This window comes from Lactuca virosa, chromosome 5, assembly GCF_052849685.1.
Source record: "Lactuca virosa cultivar CGN04683 chromosome 5, Lactuca_virosa_CGN04683_v6, whole genome shotgun sequence".
In the NCBI taxonomy this organism is placed as follows: Eukaryota; Viridiplantae; Streptophyta; class Magnoliopsida; order Asterales; family Asteraceae; genus Lactuca; species Lactuca virosa.
Window position 1 is genome coordinate 306,176,623 of NC_136430.1, and position 23,406 is coordinate 306,200,028.

The following is a 23,406-nucleotide window of genomic DNA, read 5'->3' on the forward strand; positions in this document are numbered from 1 at the left end:
AAAGGAGAATAATAAGAGTTCAAACATTCAATATAATGATTGTATGTGACTTTGACATATGTTTTATATTCATGTCTGGGTGGGAAGGATCAACACATGACACCCGAGTATTCTTTCTTGCAATTGTGACACCTTTTATGAATTTTCTAAAAGCCTCATGGTGGTACAATTAGTTTGATATTTGTTTATAAATTTTGTGTTGATCAATATTTGACTTTAATTTTTCTTTATCTTTCTTTCATATAGAAAATAATTACATAGTAGACAAATGATATTCTCACAAACAATGATATTTGTCATTATATCTTGGTATTAGACATCATCCATTTGTAATCAATTTGAAGATATATTTTCAACCAATGCTCAAAGAGACTTTTAATCGTATAGGCTCTCATCTTTGCAAATGAATGATTTGATAATATATGGTTTTCAACATTGTTCAACAATGTACATTGATTCCATACATACATAACAATTAGACAATAATTCAAGATTTAGTCATACGATAACATTCATAGTCATGTCATGATATGCAAAAAATCCATGATATACTGTAAATATAATATGATATGTAAAAAAATTCACTTCACATAAATAATTGGAGAACTGTTACTTAATATTTACTTTAATATAATGAAATATATTATATATTTTTCTTATAATTCTCAATTATTAATTTTAAATGTTATTTTACATTATACAACTAAATTCTTGATTAATTTTACTAAACATTGTTTTTATTAACTAAAAGATAGTTTTTCGGCTAATTTGTCAAAGTTATCTTTAATGAAAAGTTTTTTAAAAATCATACTCTAATATGTTTCTCTTTCATAAACTAAGATTAGGTCTTGATTCGTTGTAGTCAGAAACATGCATCGGTTCATTATTTTCAAATACAGTCATTATAACATAAAAACTTCCAATCACTTTTCCTTTTAGCCCCACTCCCGAATCTAAAGTGGTGGGATTCTTTTTGGTGACTAGATCATATTGTTGCTACTTAATTTCAAATATATTTTTTCAACGGTTGTCTTGAATATATTCGTTTTCAATTAGTTCCGTTTACCAAGATATTTATTTAGCGGATTTTTAAAACTCATAATTTACTAATACGATACAATCTAATACCCAAATCTACCATGTTGATTATTCATTAGAAAATAGAAACATTAAAACATTGAAGAATTATCATTCTAACAGTCGTCATCTTTTTTATATGGATTAGAGAACGAGAAAATAATAGCTTTTGGTAATTCCAAATCAAAACGGCATTTTGATTTTGTATAAATTATCACAAGTTACAAATCGTACATGATTCACACCCCAACCCAAGCCCACATTAAATATAAAGAAAAACAATCTTTTAACACGAACAAGATAGAAACAAATGACTCACCTTTTTGTATCTCTATAATATCAGTTGCCACCCGAAGCAGACGATAGAACATTGTATTGTTCCAAATGTTTTTGAAAATCACGTAATTGTGTCTGTAGTTGCTGAATCCCGGCTGCTTTTTGTGAAAGAATTATATTTAATTTTGAAATATATTCATCAAGTTGATTCCCTGGTTGGTCCACTTCAACCAACAAGTTCATTTCCTGTATACAATTATCACAGGGTTGAATATAAGAAATAGCAATGTATTTTCCTTGGTTTGTTTATTATAGCATCCTATTTTCATTTCTTCATATTACATCTTTGAAAAATCTACCAATTATAGCAATATCATACACATACAAAACTTACATATGTTAAATGGCTTTTGATATTAAAGTCCTTATGTTTATCAAATGTTGTCGGTTTTGTCCCTTTGACGATTTTTTGTTTGTTGATGCCCAAAGTTTGCCAAAGTATTTTTCATTTTTTCCCTTGAAAGTTGAAACAAATCTTTTATGTTTTTATCCTAAGTATGTTTTTCAAATTTGCAAACAAAACCCTTAAGTTTTCAAATCTTTGTTTTTACCCTAAGTAAGTTTTTCAAATTTGACATGAAAGTCCTTAAGTTTATCAAATTTTATCGGTTTTTACGTCAAAAACACTATTTTAAACTTCAAAGTACAATGTCCCAATAATAAAAAATTCAAAGTACTTAGGTAGATTTCCAAACAAGTTTTATTTTCTCATATATTTTTTTAAAAACCATTTATAAATGACAAAATAAAAGAAAAAGGTTTTACCTCCTTAACGATGTCCATAGTCTCCTCCACTTGTTTCCTATGAGCACTCACGAGATTCTCCTCTTCCTAAAAATAAATCAAAATTTTCCCACAAAAATAATAAAAAAACGATCATTGCGTTATAACGACATCCAAAAAGCAACCAAATCCAAAAGTTACCTCCAAAAGCGCATTAAGTTCGTCAGTTGCATGAGCATTAATGGCTTCTTCAACGATAGGTTTCATCTGAGCATCAGTCTTCTCAATCGAATAATCAAAATCATCTTCCATAATTTCTTCATCTGTATTACCAAAATCACTTCTGTAATTCTCCGACGAAGGTAAATAAGTCACCGATCTCGCAACAGAAACATGTTCCTGTTGTTTCGGCCACCCAAATCTGTTCGTTTCATATGGCAATCTCTCGATTTTAACATCTTCAGAACGCGATACAGGCAACGCGATTGAATTCCGAAGATTAAATGTTGAAGACGATAAATCCTTCCTCGAACTATTACCTTTCGATAGACTCTTAACCCTAATTTCGTCACAAATCGAATCAATTAGGGTTTTTTGTACGCTCTTGAAAAACTAAGAACAATAATCGATTTTCTCACCTGTCTGCATATCGCAATGTGTTTAGAGTGTGTTCGCAAGATCCAGAATTTGGTGAAATGCATGAGATCATAACAGTTCGCGAGTTTCCAACGAAGGAATCTCTGAGAACTTCAGTGAGTTTACTCCCTCTGAAGGGAATATGGCCATGGTCGTTATCAAGTGCTCTGATACATTCCTTTAAAGCGAGTAAACTTTTATTGATTTCTGCACCTTCCATTCTGCAATATCAATGATCAAGATTCATCAACACATGCTATTTCTTGAATTTGAGCTTTTTTTAACGAATTAAAAGAGTTCATCAAGTAACCTTGTTTGTTTATCATTATCAGTGGTGTCTGCTCCTCTTTCACTTCCAGCAAGATCAATGAAAGATAGTTTTCCAACTAATCTTGGAGGCTTGGATTCATTGCCATCGATCGATCTTTTTACAGCAAGTTGAAGAATAGCATGTGATCTAGAAGATTCCTCATTTGCCCCTGTTGTACCAGTGCTCCTTGTGGCATTTCCTCTCTCAATTAACTCCTTCACTGTTTCCACATGTGATACCATGTATTCCTGCAACCCCACTATGCAAACTTGTTGTTTTCCATCCTCCCTCATACAAAGCTTCCTGTAATGTAAAGTAATACTCAATCAGTTTCTAAAGGAAATAAACGTTTTGACTTTAGTATAAAATGATTGAAAGTTGAAACTCACTTTCTGTCATTAAGAAGATCGAAAACTTTCCCTCCATAAATTTCAAAGAAGCTGACAAACAACTGAAACCCTTGGTTTCTGTAAGTGTGGTGCATTAGTCTGAAGATATCTTGTGAAGCTTTGAGGGGTAGCGGTTGCATTGTATAGGTCTTTCCACTACCTGTATAAAAAAGTAAAAGATTTGATTTATTGATTATGTAAGATCTTGAAAATATGTTTTGAATAATAACAATCATCACTACCTGTTTGCCCATAAGCAAAGCAGGTTGCTTTTGTTTTCTGAAAAATAATTGGGACAATGGGTTCCACAGTTTCAGAGTATATTTCATCATTTGTAACACCTTCATTCATAACAGCATCAAAAACAAATCCATGTTTCTCAACATATTCAGTCAAGTCTACCTGCAAAGGCGATAGATTTGAGTCTCCATTATGTTAAATTGAACTATAAATAATAAAGAAAGTAAGAAAAAAGGTATGTAATATGTTACAGTTGACCTTCATATGGAGCTTTCAGCTTACCTTGACTTTTGATTCATGAACAGTGAGAGAACTAGAATTAGGGTTTATGGTGATGATGTCTTCCTCTCTTTTTGCAAGTTCCTTTTTGTTAAGTGGTCTCTTGCGTACCACAACTTTAATCTTAGCAACATTGTTGGCCTTCTCTTTATCTGCTAAAGAGCTCTTAAGATTGTTGTTCTCAATTGGACCACAAGAAATATTAGCAAATTTGTTGGTTAAGGAATAAGCATTGACATCATCAAGACCTTCAGCATATAGAGGTTGATTGAGCAAATTCAAGTTGTTTTCACTATGAACCTGCAGATACAGAATACTAATTTTAATGGTGTATTTTCAAAATGCATGATTATTAGAAGTAAAGTTGAAGTGGGGACAGACGTCTGTTAACAGCTCAGTGTCTAAGGAATGAAGATCAAGCAACCCAGGGCTAAACTCATTGGGTGACACTTGTTCCACACCACCATACTTTGTAAAGCTTGATGAACGAGAACCAGGAGTTAAAACATCTGCATTCCTCTGTGAATTCCTGTTTATCCTTGAACCCTCAACATCATTATTCCCATAAAACCCAAAATCCTGCACCCAATTTTAAACTTGTCAAAAAAAAAAAGTAATCCAAATTCCAAAATCAGTTGCTTCTCGTTCAGACAGCTAGAACTTGTAATGAAACCTCAATCAAATTACATTTATATAACGAGTATCATTACTTTACAAACCATTCATCTACAGACTATAAAGAGATCGATTGGTGAAAACATAAATGAGCGATAAACATAATGCAGTGAAATCAAATACCAATAACTGTAGAAAACAACGCTTGAATACCAATCATATTTGCTGAAATGCTACAGCTCTCTAAATATTTCGAAAATGATTGAAAGAGAGCTTGTGAGGTAGTTGAAGATACCTGGAGTGGAGGTAGGTTGGGGTTAGAGGAGTACAGATGATGTAGTCCAGCTGATTGAAGCCATTTATTGTTGAAATTAGTGTCGATGAAGTTATCTGAGGATGAGTATTGACGCTGATGTTGATGTCCTCCGTTGGAACCAGATCTCTGCATCGCTACTCTTCCACCTGTGTTCATGTAAAATCTGCAGCAGCACTGTCCGATTAGGGTTCGTGAACTGAATCTTTGTAGTGAAATACAATAACACGGAGACAAAAGCGCCGGCCGGCCGGCAAGCAGTAAAATCAGGAATTGCTATCAAAGTACCAAAACAAGGAGGACAAATTAGATCTTTGAGAATCGCAATCAGCAAGCTGATTGAAGGTGTAATGGAGATGGAATGGTTGTTGGGATTGAGATTGGTGTGTGGAGAGTTGTGTTTGAGTGTTGAAGGGGGCTTTTTTGATTTTGAAACTTTTATCGATTTTGAAAACAGGGGCGGGGAGAATTATTTAGTGGTCGGGTGGGGGTGGGGTAGGGCGAGGGCAAAACCGTCATTTTCGTAATGAAAACAAAATCTCTCATCATTCACACATAAACAATGTTAAACTTTAAAATAAAAATAAAAGCTAAAGCTATTACATTAGCAATGTTAAACTTCAAAAAAACGACAAATTGTATGTATAAAATAATATATTTTATTAACAAAATTATAAAATGAATATTTAAAAACCTATACTCTATCGTTTCGATTCTCTTTTTTCATTTCTCTCTCCAGTCTTATCGACATCTTGTTGCAGATTTTGTTGTTTTTTCCCTTTGTAGGTATACGAGTGTCCCTCTTTAGACTTCGGGTTCAGAGATACGTACGCTTCTTTACGAAGTACCCATGTTTATATCTTATTGTAAGGATTTAATGTTCCTTTGTTTTTGCTTCATTTTACATGTTTTCATTGTGGGCACACCGGAGGTTATCAAACTGATGCAATCCCTCTTTCTTGTATGTGGACTTGATTATTGACTTCTACCTCCCTCTTTCCCATTATACTAGGATTTTTGGGTTATGTTGATGTTGTCGTTACACTTATTCTTCATTATGATTAAAGTCGTTAAATAACTGTAAAATGTTGGTTGCCTAACCTAAAAACACGAAAATGTTGATTGTTATTACAATTTACCCAAAACACAACATAATCCAATAATTGATTTAATTGAGGATGAATTACTAATCCATAAACATTTGTCACCAAATCGATGCAAAAACGGGCTCATGCCAACAAATCGTATACCAAACTAACCACGACAAATTATTTCTTAAACTAACCACTTAATGACATATAAATACCAAATAACTTATTACATTTCAATTTTGTAATGTTAAACAAATGTATTTATCATTATTATAGTTGTATGGATTAAATATGTATTTATGTATGTATACTCACACAATGTTGTAAACTTTTAATCAAACGCAATGGTTGAAAAAAAAACGCTATAGAGGCAACTGTTTGGATGAACCCAACGACTTGAAAGTCAACTAAAATGTATACATATACTCAAAATCTTTTAAATCATTTTATATAAAGAAAACATATAACTATTGTGATAATATAGTTCTTTATTATCATATTTAAATATATACTAGCATATTAAAGTACCAAATAGACACCAACGGGTCGATTCAACCCAACACGTTCTACTCTCAACAAAATCAATTTTTCCTTAATAACAATAGTTTATATTATATAATGCTCTAAAATAAAACAAAGTTGACACAAATTTAAGGTTCTGGTCCGAAAGGGCGTGGGTTCAAATCCCACTGTCAACAAATTTAATTTTTTAAGTTTTTTCAACTTTCTTCAAACTTGCCCGTTTTCTTTTACATAATATCTAAAGGTCCGATACAAATTGAAAGTAGAATCTTGTTTGGTTCACTATGTTTTTCTTGCTCTTCAAACTTTAACTATCAATTTTGTAATAAAAAAAACTATTTTAATCATACGCTAACTCACTAAGGTGTTGTTTGTTTTTACTGAGGCAAAATGGCTGCAGTCTGCGGACCACATCTGTAGACCTCTGCAGCAGAAGAGGTGGACCAAACGTCTGCAGTCTGAAAAAATAAGACTGTTTGTTTTTTTAACATTTGCAAGCTATTAAAATAAGCTAAAATCTAAATAAACTGATTGTTCTAACTACAAAGTGATTTTTTAATATTTTTATGACTTTATTATAAATAATTAACAAATCTATATCAACTTTTATGTATTATTGTATAAAAAGTGAAAATAAAAATGGTACAAATTAACGTATATATTTGATAAAAACCAACAATTTTGGTCGCAAAGTTATACTTAAACATTGTAATTGTGAATCAAAGAATTTGATACATAAATTGATGGAAATAAACTTTGATTTTTTCAATTAAGTCAATTAAAATTGTACCATAAATATTTTTCTAAGAAATTGACGATATTGTATTACATAATATTTTATAAAATTTGGCACAAAAAATATAAGAATATATTATGATTTTTTTTTCATATTTGTATAAACAACTTCAATGACCATTATTCTAATAAATTTTTATTTATAAATTTGTGAAAAATATCATATTTGTGTCGTCGATTTTTTTTTAAGTATTGTAACTTTTTTTTTCAATTTGTTTATCATTAATAAAGTTTGAATAAATATAAACTCAAAAAACTAAAAAAAAAAATCAAGATATATGTGTTTTTTTTTAAGCTAGAAGATGTCTGAAGATGTTAGAAGATTTGGGTCCACATCTGCGCCAAGAAGATGGCGCGCAGACATTTTTAGGTCTGCAGTCTTCAAAAAAACAAACAGTCTGCGAAGACTAATGTCTGCGCGTGGTCTGCGTCGCGCAGACAGAAGACGCTAAGAAGATATGCGGGCAAAAAACAAACACCACCTAAGTGAATGGAAACAATGGTTTTGCTTAATGTTTTTCTTGTACTATATTTTATCAAATTAGTGAAATACATTTAGGTTAGAGTAATAGTAAATACCAAAACAAAACACTAATTCAAAATTGAACAAGAATATTAAAATGTATAATGACTTAAAATGGTAATATATTTTTCGATTTGTACATATTTGGTCACTGAGTTTTTTTTTCGTCCACATTTACCCCTTCAACTTGTTAAAGTGTACACATTCAGTCCTTATGACCGATTACTCCAGGTTAGTCGGGAAAAATGGTTTAATATGGTAATATATTTTTCATTTTGTACGCATTTAGTTCTTAATGTTTTTGTACACATTTAGTCCTTAATATTTTTTTGTTTCAAAATAAGTTTTTTTGTTACTGTACTCATTCAGTACTTATAAATGATTTATTTTGGTTTTTCTCACGACATCTTACGTGGAACAATCACTGATGAGGTGTTTGGGGCTGTTGATGCTTATATTCATCGCGATCTCGACTGCTTGATTGTGTAGGTCTTGTGGTTTGGTCTAGGTCTTGTGTTCTGAACGTCGTAACTTCTTCATACGATATCAAATTTTAACGATCTTTATATCCACGTGTTCATTTTTTGAGTCTACTACAACATTCGTTTAGATTACTCCCGTTAAAATGTAATATAACTTTACTTACAATTTTATAAAAAAACATTCATACATGCATTCATAAAAAACGTATGGATATAATGATCACAAACTAAAATACTTTTAACAGAAGTAATCTAAACGAAAGTTGTAGTAGACTAAACTACAAACGCATGGATATAAAAATCGTTAAAATTTGAGGTCGTATGAAGAAGTTATGACGTTCAGAACACATGACCTAAGCAACAAAATAGTCGAGATTGCGATTGACATAAGCATCAAAAGCCTCGAACACCTCATTAATGATTGTCTCATGTAAGATGTCATGAGAAAAACTTAAATAAATCATTCATAAGTACTGAATAAGTACAAAAACAAAAATGACTTATTTTGCAACAAAAAAATATTAAGGACTAAATGTGTACAAAAATATTAAGGAGTAAATGTGTACAACGTAAGAAATATATTACCCTATTAAGTCATTTTTACCGACTAACATGTAGTAGCCGGTCATAAGGACTGAATGTGTAAGTTTAACAAGTTGAAGGGGTAAATATAGATGAAAAAAACTCAGTGACCAGATATGTACAAATCGAAAAATATATTACCTTATAAGTCATTATCCCTACTAAAATCGGTAATGAAGTCCAATGGTAACAAAAAGAATGGCATATTATTTAGTATTAGTTGTCATCGAATCAAAATACTAGACTATTTAACCAAAGATTTATAAATATAATCATATGATAATTTCCAAAATCAACCGCAAAGGATGATTCAACTCACATTAGTCGAGACTCATAAAAACAAACTGCAAGGTACTCACGGATTGAATTTGGCAAATACCTTTAAGCACGGGCAAATATTGAAATTTTTGAACATTTATCAATCAATTGTGTCTAAAACTAAGGTCTTAACGTTAAGGCTATGTGGTGCGCCTCTTACTGCGGTATATTGCGGTATGTGCTAAACACCGCACCGATGGGTAAAAAAGAAATGCGGTAAAAGTGGTATGTGTTATGGATTTGCCACACTCGAAAAAATGTATTTCTTCAAATTTTGTACTTCATGCATAAACATGTGTACTATGGTCGGTGTGGTATGACACTCACTAGTTTCGTGGGGTATGGTAAAAAATGACGTGACATTTAAAAAGTGTAGTGAGTGTGGTATGACATCCACCAGCCTAAGAGTAAATTACATAAATCGTCATTCGTGTAGGTGTCAAAAGACATATTTAGTCCTTATTTTCAAACATTAACTCGGATCGTACCACGTTTGGTTTAAACTTGCACATTTCATCCCTAAAAGGCAATTTTGTTGCGGTTTTAGTCCAAGGCATACCTGAAATGACTATACTACCTTTATATATTTATTTTCCAATTAATTTAATATTATTTATTATTATTTATAATTTTAAAAAGGAAATGGGCTCACTCCCACCCACCCCCTACCCCAACCTCAGTGACCTCACCCCACCACCCCATTTTGGCATTCTCTTTGAGGTTGGAATGTGAACACCTCTCTCCCTTCGTCTCTTCTTTCATTTGTGCAAAACCCGTCGTGGTTTTTGGTGGTGTCGGAGAGATCTATAGGTTGCAGATCTACTTATTTATCTCTCATTTTTTCGGGATATGATTTTGGAATTTCTTAATCACGCCACCATAGCAGACCCGCAATCGAAAATGGAAATCAAACCAATAATTAAACCCACCATCGAACCTCAAATCAAACCTGTGATCTTCATACAACCGACCATCGCCATAATCAGTCCACCATTACATACCTCATGAGATAATCTTCATTTGATGGTTTTGAAAACTTGGAAAATCGAGCTTTCCGAAAATGGTTCCTGAAAAAACCTGCACAATCATAAATCACCCACTTGTCGATTTCTTCAAATCAGTTTCTTCATCTCGATGTTCAGTATCTTGTATCAAGTCGACTTAAAGATTTAGGGTTCTTGAGCTATCTTCACATATATGGAATTTTGTAGCACTTTGATAACTCCTAAAGAAGAGGATTTGGATCTGATATGGATCGGATGTTCAGTATCTTATTTACTTCTTTTTATAGTTTATTTTAGTTAATTTTCATGCATATTTTCCTTTTTGTTATTTTATGACCACTTTCAGGTACTTTCTAGTTTCGTGATTATAGTTGCAGATTTTAAGGAGACTAGCGGAGCGGGATCTTTAGGAAGCAATTGAACTTGGAGGACAACAAGGATTTTGGGCTTGATGGCTATGGAGATGATGCATGGAGTGGGCTTGTCAATTATTTGAAGGCTTGGAAGAAATAAACTTTAAATTTGCGAGATGCGGGAGAATTTTTGAGTATGCGAATATTGATGATTGGGCGATTACGGAAGCTATGGATCGTTTAGAAAAAGCTAATTGGGCTTAAAATGAAGAAATCTTGAAGAAAAATGGGCTAGAAGTTGATTGGGCTCAAGCTGGGCAAATGGGTTAAGTTGTGGAGACCCAACATCTGAAGAAGGCCAACTCCCCGTCACTTTTATGCGGCCCGCGTAAGATACCCACGCGGCCTACGTGGGTTCCTGCTGAGGCATTTTCGGAATTTCATTTGGAGCTCTATATGGGGAAGGTTGGTGTGCCACTTTAGCCAACTTTTGCACATCCGAAAACTCATCAATTAATATATTATAAGTTCTAATACATTAATATGAAATCATATTATTTAATTAGTATTGATAAAAATTTAACTTGGAATTAATTTAGTGATCAAAAGAGACTAATTAAATGTAAGGGGTTGATTTGGTAAATCAATGATTCTTATAGTGTGGGCCTATGGTTATTTAGGTTGGGCTAAACCAACATGGTAGTCCATGGATAGTCCATGGAGCCTAAGTAAGATGAAAGGTCATGCACATTAGGGTTTACATGGATGTAACCCTAATCCTTGCCACACTATATAAGAACCCCTTTAGCACATGAAATCGGCCACTAGTATTCTTTGGAAGAGCATAGCCGAATTTTGAGTGCAAGTAATCCTCTCTCAAGTCTTCCATTGTTGGTGGTGGTGTGTGAAGTATTTGAGGCATCACATTTGGGGTGCTAGGCTCTTAAAGGTCCAAGGAATCAAGCTACAAGAAAAGGTATGTCATCTAACTAGTTTTTGTTATACAGATACCCATGTTTTGTATGCTAGTTAGGATAATGCTTTGGAAAATCAAATTGCATGTATAATTAGAGAAAACATAGATCCAAAGCATTTAGGGTTGTATGTGCACCTTAAGGTTGTTATAGTTCTCAAAACCCATCAGTGGTATCAAAGCCTAGGATTGTTTTCTATTATACTCGATGTTTTATTGGTTTTCAAAGTTGGAAAAATCGAATTTATGCATTTTGACAGGTGAACTCGCCGAGTCCACTGGGTAACTCGACGGGTCCACTCAGAAATTGACCAACTCGACGAGTCTAGTTCATGTACTCGCCGAGTTGGTGGTCCAGTGTGCATATTTTCGAGTTTTGGCCAGAAATTGGATTAGGATCATTACCCCCAAACTGTTTTTTGAACCATGAAATCTATTTTTTTTCATAAGGTAATGATCATGCTTGTCCAATTAAAAGATAATTGTCATAATTTCAAGATTTGTATTAGTTTATATGATTAGGCTAATTTCTTGAAGATTGATGATATGAATTATATTGTGCTTATGAGTTTAACTAGATCATGTATGAATTTTTGATTATTGTGTTAATTAAATTAACGATCTTAGTGGTTTTAATGGACTCCATAACTTGTCCTCAAGTTATGGAAAACCAAAAGTCTTTTCCTTAAAAGTCATTAAACTCATAAGTTAAGAAAATGAAAAGTTTTGAATAGTGTCAAAACTTGTCCTCAAGTTTTGGAATTTGTAAAGTCACACTTATGAATACTTTAATTCCAAACCCTAGAATTTTAAAAGTTTAAAATTCAACCCTTATACTATTATAATATTATAAGTTTAATAATTATATATATGTATAAGACAAGTCAGTCTTACCGTTAGTAGGCCTCATTCACAAAGTTGGTCTATAAGGGGGGTATAAGGATACTGCCTATAAAATGGCAGTTTAATGGGTGTCCACTCTCATCCACCGCTTCCTTGACTGGTGGAGGGTCGTTAGCCGAACGGGTAGGATAGGACATTAATTCTCGTTAAAAGTATAATGATAATTATAAAGTAACTAAACTTTTATTAAATTCTCAATCTTAGTTACTTTAGGAAAAATGTGAATTTGATGCTAATTCATGAAGTTGCACTTTGCACCTTGCCAAGTCGTTAGTGGAGCGTGTGTGGTTAACCGACACACTAACATGGACTAGTAAGGGTGGCAAATGGGTAGCTTGGTGTTTGTCATAGATCAGTGGAGCGTGTGTGGTTAACTGGCACATCGATTAGGTGATAAATGACATCAAGTGTACCAAGTTAATTTTCATGGTTATTCACACCTTGTTTGTGATCTTCGGTATCCCAGTCACAAACTTGAAGGGCATAATCGAGATTTAAACATGTCATTGAAAAGTTCAATGAATCTCAAAGGAATCTAGGAATTTCAATCCAATTAAAACTTAATAATCTATTTCGTTTTTTCATGGTGGAAATTGGTAAATCGTCATTTACCTACCTTCAAATATTTTGCAAGTTGGATTACGACATCCCTCTTCCAAATTGTAAAATATTGTGTTGGGTCCTAGCCTTAATATTTCATCTGGGTGTTATATTAAGGACTCTTATCTAATCTAAACTTTGTCTTTCTTTCTTTTCAGATGTCTTCCAACACTGCTTCTAGCTCAAACCCTGCTAGCTCCTTCTCTCTCATGAACTTGTGTGGGAGAGTCATATTTGATGGCACTAATTTCAATGACTGGATTAGGAACATCAGGATGGTCACTTGCTATGAGGACAAGGAATATATCATTGACAAGGAGCTTAAGGAAATCGATGAGTCTTCTACTATTCCTGGGGATATCGCTGAGTTTAGGACTCATGAGAAGGATGCCACCAAGGTGTCTTGTATCATGTTGGCCACCATGATAGTTGAACTCCAAAAGTCCTATGAGGACTTATACCCTTTTGAGATGCACCGGGACCTGATGGAAATATACCATCAGATTGCTCGTCAAGAGAGGTATGAAATCATCTTGTAACATACACGTTTTGAAATCGTGTTATGTAATTTGAAAAGTTAAAAATATTATGTGAAATTGAGTGTTGAGTTCTAACAGATATTTTTTACTAGAAATGAAGTAAAACTATGTTTAGAATCACTCATAAATTATTGGAAGTCTTATGAGATTCAAATTAAAAGCCAAATAGTGAAATTTAGCGAAAATATAAAATTTGAAATAAGTAAAATTTTATTATTTGAAAGTTGTAGATAATCTCGTTAGAAACATATAGGCGAAAACCTCATCGAAATCCGAGTTATAACGAAGAAGTTATGACCAATCGAAGATCCGCGATAAAACCGGCACGGTGCCGAATGACGTAAAAAGTGAGTTTTTGATAAACTAATTTTTAGCCTTAGTGATCTAAATGAAAGTCGTAGTATTCATTAAACCGAGAATTTTGATAAAAAGAACGCCAAAATCTGACTTTGTATGAGGAAGTTATGATTTTTCTAAGTTTCAGCTTAGCAATAGACAGCTAAAAACTCGAATTTTAGATCGAGTGATTTTTAGCCGACACAACCTAAACGAGAATCGAAGGTCTCGTCATTAGTAGTACAACGGTAAAAAGTCTGACGAAAACGGACGTCGGATGAAGAAGTTATGAATTTTTAACGGATTTACCAGTCCCGGTCTGTTAAAAATAATAATATAAAAATAAAGTCCAAATTTTCCGACGAAGTCTAAACGAAAGTTGTAGAGCATAATTTTCTCTACGCGTTCATATAAAGAACGTCAAAAACGGAGCCCGTATGAGAAAGTTATGGATTTTACAAGATTGGGCACATTTTTCATTTAATTTTCGCATGAATAGTGTTGATCCACGTGGCATCTTCTGATTGGACCGCAGCCTCGCGTGGCACCCTCTGATTGGTCCGAAGTCGTCACCTCTCTCCCCATTGGACCGAAGTTCGGTCCACTAAGAAGCTTCCAGCCGTCCGAACCGAGGTCTCGCAGGTCCGACGCGTGTAGAAGCCACCTGTCCGATGCCAGCTGGTCCGAGCCTCGCATGCATTCCTTCGCCTCCTGATGTCGCGTGTCCGAACCCCTCGCTTCCGCGTGTCCCTTCTCGTCCGACCTTCGGATTTCCCCTCCTATAAATAGGAGCCTTGTGAGACTACCCGGGGAAAATGAGAAAATGACCATTTCACCCCCCATTTTCTATATTTTCATTATTTTGATATCCCCCGAAGCCCCGGGATTATTTTCAAAGCCCGAAACACGCCCCGAAGTGCCCGGAGACCCGGAAAATTTATCTTTTCGGTTTCGAAGCTCTACCTTCGCAGGGCCCGGTTTTCAACGACGAAAGTCATATTTAGAGCCGAAGTGCTGCCCAAATTATTATTTTGACCCCTGGTTAATTCAAGGTGAGTTTAATATATAGGAACAATTGTATGTTATGTGTTATATGTGCTATGTGATTTTCCATGTTATCATCTCGAGTTGTTGTTTCCGCTATTTTTATAGCAAGACTGTACCTCTGACTTGAAGTGTATGACATATGCATCACTTGGGTATTGGTATGAACCGTTGACCATGAAGTGTATGATATAGGCATCACTTTGGCTTCAGTAGTATACTAAGATAAGGCTTAAAGCCTGGATATTCTAGCAAAATGATATTCCTGGAAAAAATACCTTTGACCATGTGATCAGTGAAAGGACTTAGATTCATATTGGTACTGGTATGTAGCCTCTGGCCATGTAGAACATGTCTCCGTAAGAGAATGATTTCTATTCTATGGCATTGACAGAAGGTTAGACAGGGCTGTAAGCCTGAAATCTACCAAAAGGTTAATCCGAAGTTGTATGTCTTCTGTGCCATTTGGGCCAAAGCGTTATTGATGTATATCAAGTATGGAAATTGTTATGTCTCAATGATTGTATATCTTTGAATCAAATCAATGATTGTTAGGAAAAGCTTATCACATTATGCCATGTTGTTCCTTGCTCCTATTTGCTTCTGCCATATTGGTATATATATGGCATAACGTTATATTGTATCTATTATTGAACTCACTAAGCGTTATCGCTTACCCCTCTCAATGTTTAACAAATTTGCAGGAGATAAGTAACCAGTGTAGTCATATACTGTTGAAAGGCTTAGAATAGTTTGTAATAGTACTTTTGTACTTCAGTTTATGTTTGTATAAAATTACAATATCTTGGGTAGTTATGTAAAATCTTAAAACATAGTCGGGTTGTATCCAATCTTTTGTAATGACTTTTTCAATGTAAAAATATTATTTTATAAATATGCATGTAGCATGTTTTGGAATAACTGTATTGTCAAATATGAAAGTTTGGGTCTTTCAGAAATATGAAAGTCAAGAAAGGGGTCCTTTCACATCTATTCCATGATAACAACTAAGATGAAGGATGGTGAACCCATTACGGACCACTTACAGCAAATGCAAAGGTTTGTGGACCGTTTGCTAAAATTGAATGTGAACTTCGATGAGGAGCTAGCTATAGATATCATTCTACACTCCTTACCTCCATGTTATGATCAGTTCCACATGACCTATCATATGAACAAGTAGGAGAACACATAGAAAACTTCAAGCACTTTTGAGGACTGCTGAAAGTACTCTCAAAGGTAAATTGGTTGTTACTACTCCTACCACCACCCCTGTTCTGGCAATTGGACAAGGAAAGGGGAAGAAGAGGAAGGCTCCCTCTAAGAGCCGCAAGGGAAAGTCTCTTGATGGATCCTCTTCAAGTGGGACCAAAGCTGGTTCTGTTGCTCCCTCTTCCATTCCTAAGGAAGCAGAGTGTTTCTACTGTCATGATAAAGGGCACTGGAAGCGAAGCTGCCCCAAATACTTGCAAGATGTTAAAGACGGGAAGGTTAAACCCACCCATGCAGGTATTTATACTATTCTATCTAATAACTCATCACATTCTTGTTCTTGGGTCCTTGATACAGGTTGTGGAATTAAAATTTGTTCTGATTTGCAAGGACTAAAAAGAAGTAAGGATGTGGAGCACGGAAAGATAAACTTGATCATGGGGAATAGGAAGGTTTCAACTGTCACCAAGATTGGAGTTTATTCTTTTTTGATGAGTAGTGGGTTAGAATTAGATTTGAATAACTGTTGCTACTCGTCTGAAATGGCGAGAAATGTTATTTCCTTTCATGGTTTGTACAAACAAGGTTTTAGTTTTTCATTTGATAATGAAATTGGTGCTATTAATGTTTTTTATAATGGTGTTTTTTATTTTAAAGCATTACCTTGTAATTGTGTATATGAAATTGTGATGGTTGTAGACAAGTTAGGAAATAATGTGTTGCACATTGATTCTTCCAATGAATTGGATAAGGCATGCTTGTGGCATTGTCGTCTTGGACATGTCAGCAAGAAGCGCATAGGCCAACTCTAAAAGGCTGGAGTTTTGGAGTCATTCGACTTAAGGACGGATGACACTTGCGAATCTTGCTTACTTAGAAAGATGACCAAGTCACCCTTCACTGGTACTTGTTAAAGGGGTGAAGGTTTGTTGGATCTCATACATATCGATGTGTGTGGGCCCTTCAAAACCGCCACAAGGGATGCTAACCGCTTCTATGTGACTTTTACTGATGATTACAGTAGATATGACTATGTCTACTTAATCAAGCATAAGTCAGAAACCTTTGAGAAATTCAAAGAGTTTAAGCAAGAAGTGGAGAATCAGCTGGGCAGGAAGATAAAGATGCTTTGATCCGATCGGGGTGGCGAGTATCTTAGTATCGAGTTCCTAGACTATCTTAAGGAATGTGGGATTATTTCACAATTGACGCCACCTAGGACACCACAACTTAATGGTGTGGCTGAGAGGCGCAATCGAACCTTTTTGGACATGGTTCGTTCCATGATGAGTCGAGCTTCGTTACCTATCTCATTTTGGAGGTATGCCTTAGAGACTGTCACCCATATCCTTAATCTAGTCCCAACTAAGAAGGTTGCCAAAACACCTCACGAGATGTGGACAGGGAAGGTTCCCTCATTAGCACACATCAAGGTTTGGGGTTGCGAGGCTTTCGTGAGACGTGAGACTTACGACAAGCTCGAACCTCGTACTGAGCGGTGTATTTTCATCGGCTACCCATAAAAATCCTTTGGATATCTCTTCTACAGACCGAGTGACAATGTTGTCTTCGTTGCGAGGAGATGAGTATTTCGTGAGAGAGAGCTCATAGGCCAAGGAGACAGTGGGAGGCAAATTGACCTTGAAGAACTTCAAGAGTCAAGTGGTGAATGAACCTCAAACACTAGCAATCAACCTGAGGAGGAAACTCATGTTGATCCAATTGACGAGTCCGTACCTCTAAGGCGTTCCATTAGAGTTAGAAATACACCTGAGTTTTATGGTTTCCATATTACTACTGAAGGTGATACATTTATCAGTGATATCACACTGGTAAATCTGGATGAACCTAACATTTATAAGGAAGCCATGGCAGTCCCCGAGTCTGCTAAATGGAAAGAGGCTATGGACAGTGAGATTCAGTCCATGTATGACAATCAAGTTTGAAACTTGGTTGACAATGTACCGGGTCGTAAGACAGTCGGGTGCAAATGGATCTTCAAGAAGAAGACCGACATGGATAGGAAAGTACACACTTATAAGGCGCGACTGGTTGCGAAGGGCTTTACTCAAACTCCGGGAGTTGACTATGATGAGACATTCTCACCAGTGGCGAAAATTAAGTCTATTAGGGTTATGTTAGCCATAGCTGCATTTCATGACTATGAAATATGGCAAATGGATGTCAAAACCGCTTTCTATAATGGAAAGTTGGTTGACGGTGTTTACATGAGTCAGCCAGAGGGTTTTGTCAATGCAAAGTACCCTAATAGAGTGTGTAAGCTTGAGAAATCCATTTATGGATTGAAATAGGCATCTTGCAGATGGAATCTTTGTTTCGATGAGAAAGTCAAAGAATTTGGCTTTTCAAGAAGCGAGGATGAGTCCTGTCTATATGTCAAGGCTAGTGGGAGCATAGTTAGCTTTCTGGTATTGTATATGGATGACATACTACTCATAGGAAATGACATTCCAACCTTGCAGGAAGTTAAGTCCTGGCTTGGGAAGTGTTTCGCTATGAAGGACCTTGGAGAAGCTGCTTACATCCTAGGGATAAGGATATCGAGAGACATGAGTAAGAGACTAATTGGACTTAGTCAAAGTACCTACTTGGAAAAGGTGTTGAAAAGATTCAGCATGATGGATTCCAAGAAAGGTGACTTACCGATCCAGAGCAATGCCAAACTGAGTAAAACTCAGAGTCCGAGTATAGAGGCTGAGATAGCTGAGATGAGTCGAATACCATATGCTTTTGTGGTTGGCTCGATCATGTATGCTATGACTTGTACTCGCCCTGATGTGGCCTTTGCTTTGAGCATGGTCAACAGATATCAAGGGAATCCTGGCAAGGCTCACTGGACTGCAGTAAAGAACATTCTCAAGTACCTGCGGAGGACTAAGGATTGGGTCCTTACCCTCGGTGGGAGTGATAACTTAAGAGTGGTGGGGTATAGTGACGCCAACTTTCAGACCGACAAAGATAATTTCCGCTCTCAGTCGGGCTGGGTATTTACCCTGAATGGAGGAGCAATAACTTGGTAAAATTCCAAGCAGGAGACATTATTTGATTCAACGTGCGAATCAGAGTACATAGTAGCAAGCGAGGCGGAGAAGGAGGCAATATGACTGAAGAACTTCATCGGAGACCTTGGAGTTGTACCAGCTATAAAGGAGCCTTTGGAGATTTTATGTGACAGCGAGAGTACGGTTGCCTTAGCCAAGGAACCAAGGGATCATGGCAGATCCAGGCACATTGACAGAAAATATCACTTCATAAGACATCGAATAGAAGAAGGACTCCTCGTAGCAAATAGGGTATCGTCAGAGGAGAACCCAACAGATCCCCTCACGAAGGGACTGAGTAGGGTTAAACACTTACAGCGTGCCAGACGCATCGGGCTGAAGGACGATATTAGTTTTAATGATTAGATAGTTTTGAAACTTGTAATAGTTGAAATGTAATTGACATTTGATGATTAAATAAAAGGTGTTTTTTATTTATAAGTAATGTTACTATCTTGTGTGAATCATTTACTGTTGTTTCATTTTGCATGTTTTGACTTCCAGAATAATTATATTATTGAAACTGTCCACAGTCGATCATACTTTGGAAGTAGGTATTGAGGCAAGACTGTCATGAATTTGGCTTGTAGATTGCCTGAAGTGTATTAGACATATCAAAGTTTGCTACAACATTCATGAGTGCTCATAAGGTCTGAGTATTGGATTAAACCCACGCTTACTTATATCACTTCATGGAATTTATCTCGAGTGATCGTGAGACGATAACATCATATAAGTCTTCAAACCAAGAGATATGAGTTGTTGACTATGAGTTGGTTGTACATTGATAGTACGAAACCGCATCAGTAACTTGATGCTATAAAACGTGCTGTTGTGTACAACTTAACGAGTAGTTAGTACAAGCATATGAGTCGAAGTTTATCTGTTCCTTTTAGTCCTTGAAGGATTAAAAGCGATATCTTTGGCCCCTCGATGATTTTGTTTTGAATTATGTGTCGGGCCCGGTCATAACTCAATTGATGTGTTCGATTAAGTTCTATGTCAAACACATCGGAAATCGGGAAACAAATGCTGGACAATAAGAATGACTATGTTCCATGTATTTGTCCGACTGATATCTTGAGAACAGATGATTATATGATCACTTATCTAAAATGGCGTGTCACAGTTCGACAAAGGCTTTTAAGAGCTACGATTGCTAGTTGGTGTTTTAGGTCATACTTGCAGCTATAGTTATTAGACTTATCCAAGTTGGAGACTGTTGAATAAGGTGTCTAAGTCCATAACTATAATTGGTATGTACTTGACCCGAGAGTAGCATGGTCCATTTAGGTTGCATGTCACCAGAACATTTGTAAGGATGGACTTCTGAGAAGAGGCTATTTATGATTTATTAATATATTATAAGTTCTAATATATTAATATGAAATCATATTATTTAATTAGTATTGATCAAAAATTAATTTGGAATCAATTTAGTGATCAAAAGAGACTAATTAAATGTAAGGGGTTGATTTGGTAAATCAATGATTCTTATAGCGTGGGCCTATAGTTATTTAGGTTGGGCTAAACCAACATGGTAGTCCATGGATAGTCCATGGAGGTTTAACCCATGGATCCTAAGTAAGATGAAAGGTCATGCACATTAGGGTTTACATGGATGTAACCCTAGTTCTTGCCACACTATATAAGAACCCCTTTAGGACATGAAATCGGCCACTAGTATTCTTTAGAAGAGCATAGCCGAATTTTGAGTGCAAGTAATCTTCTCTCAAGTCATCCATTGTTGGTGGTGGTGTGTGAAGCATTTGAGGCATCACATTTGGGGTGCTAGGCTCTTAAAGGTCCAAGGAATCAAGCTACAAGAAAAGGTATGTCATATAACTAGTTTTTGTTATACAAGTACCCATGTTTTGTATGCTAGTTAGGATAATGCTTTGGAAAATCAAATTGCATGTATAATTAGAGAAAACATAGATTTAAATCATTTAGGGTTGTATGTGCACCTTAAGGTTGTTAGAGTGATCAAAACCCGTCAGTAATAATAATGTCAGAGTACAATCCCAAGAACATCATGGTGCAGAAAATAATAGTGTGAAGTACCTAAAACCAAAACTGAAAACCATAAGCACAAAGCTTAGTGAGTTTCCCCCATCATACCACATATCATACTATAAACATACTATCAGGCATATCTGGGTGCCTGACCTACCCTGCTAGGCATACCGGGGTGCCTAACCTACCCCTGTCAGACATATCGGGGTGTACGACCTACCCGTCCGGTTTATCTCAACCGGTTACGGGGACTATTTCACCCCCTACTACTACCACATAATAACATAACGTAATCATACTATCAGGCATACCGGGGTGCCCGACCTGCCCCTTCGGTCCTTACAACCGTAACATGGGGACTATTCCCCCTACTACCACTATCACCTAACATCATATCATACTAGCATATAAAACATATCAGATAAATGGCAAACCCAGGTAATTATCACAAAGACAATTACCTGACAAACAATCCCTACTAGTGGGCCGATATTGTGGCCGTAGACCCACTTCTAATGGAAGGTAACTCACCTCGATGTCGTACAGTAACTGAACTGTCCTCGGTGTTGGGGTCAACTCCTCTCAAACTCCTACACATAACAACCTTCCTTAATTACCATTTCATACTCGTAACCCTTTCAAGGGTCAACTCAGGTCAAAGTCAAAGTCAAGGTCAACCCCCTGGTTAAAGTCAACATCTGGTTGACTTAACTCGCCGAGTTGGTCCACCAACTCGTCGAGTTCCCTCCTACATAGTCGGTACTTTTACTCCTAACTCGCCGATTTCTCCTTGAACTCATCGAGTTCTCCTTCATACAGAGTCGAGACCTTTTGCTTATGACTCGGCGAGTTCATCCTTGAACTCGTCGAGTCCTGCTTCATATCAGTTGGGACATTTGTCTTGAACTCGCCGATTTCATCCTTGAACTCATTGAGTTCTTTGATCTTCAAGTCCATATTCACGTCCATCTTGTTGAGCCCTCTTCAAGATTCAACCAAATTGCTCAGAAACATAAAAGGTTAGGGAACCATGACCTGACTCGCCGAGTCCTATGAACGACTCGTTGAGTCCCCCAAAGTCTAAGTCCATACAATCGATTTCATTCGGGCTTATTGCATCCAAAGCATAGATCTGGCCTCCTAGGATCGATATAACACGTAAGGTTACAAACTTAACGTGCATGCATGGGTGTTATGAAGCTAAAACACCAAAACTAAGCCATAAAGGAGTTCTAATGCATGGGATAGGGCCATAGCTTGATAAAGGTGGCAACTTTAAGCTTCCTGAGCTCAAAAGTTCCCAGATCTGAAGTCATTACTCTATTATGCACTCAAATCCCGAGAGTGACTTAGAAATGGCCCAAAATGACAATATGCAAGCCCTAAAGAAGATCTAAGTGATGGAAAGCCAAGTTATTAGCTTTATACCTCAACCAAGCTGGAAATGCAACCCAAGCTCTGGATCTACTGCCCTCCTCTTGAATCTCCAAGCTTCAAATCACTAAAATGGCACAAAATAGCTCAAGAACACTCACAAGCTGATTAGGGTTTCGAGAATAGGATCTGAGGGTGATGGAGGCTGGAGTGGAGGCCATATAAGGTGTTTAAATAGGGTGCAAACCCTACAATTTAGGGTTTCATTCAGACAGATCTACTCGTCGAGTCGGGGCTTCCGGCTCGTCGAGTAGACTCTTTCACCCGCGTCCAAGATTCGCCCCTACTCGACGAGTTTGGGGCCTCAACTCGTCGAGTCCCAGTATAAAAATGCAAGACTCATATTTAAAATACGTATCGGGAACCGGACGTTACATCGACCCCTTTACCACTATACACTATTTTAGCGTAAAAGATTTAGGGTTATTAATTTTGTTGGTCTCGACAACCACCAATATATATATATATATATATATATATATATATATATATATATAGCTAATTTCACCATTAAATCCATTAGTCATAAAAAAAGACATTCAAAAACATAAAAAAAGTCTCAAACTTCAAAAGGCACAACCACATAGGAAACACACACCAAAAATATCAAAAACACACACCAAAAAACACACAATTAAGTTAGTGATGTGTGATGCGATTTTTTTTGAAGAAGTATCAGTGTGTAGAGTGAATGAGAGA

The 23,406-nt window shown here is 36.0% G+C and overlaps 1 protein-coding gene across 1 annotated transcript; it reads right to left on the reverse strand.

Moving 5' to 3' along the window:
* Positions 1-1,253: 1,253 nt before the first annotated feature.
* On the reverse strand, positions 1,254-5,350 carry LOC145115280 (kinesin-like protein KIN-13B). Its single transcript, XM_079051550.1, has 10 exons — positions 4,901-5,350; positions 4,372-4,569; positions 3,994-4,290; positions 3,714-3,873; positions 3,472-3,631; positions 3,083-3,385; positions 2,775-2,993; positions 2,338-2,695; positions 2,179-2,244; positions 1,254-1,599 (listed from the first exon to the last, which is right to left on the reverse strand). Exons 1-10 carry the CDS (start codon positions 5,075-5,077, stop codon positions 1,417-1,419), a joined length of 2,121 nt encoding a protein of 706 aa, XP_078907676.1. The 5' UTR covers positions 5,078-5,350; the 3' UTR covers positions 1,254-1,416.
* Between the last annotated feature and the right edge of the window lie 18,056 nt (positions 5,351-23,406).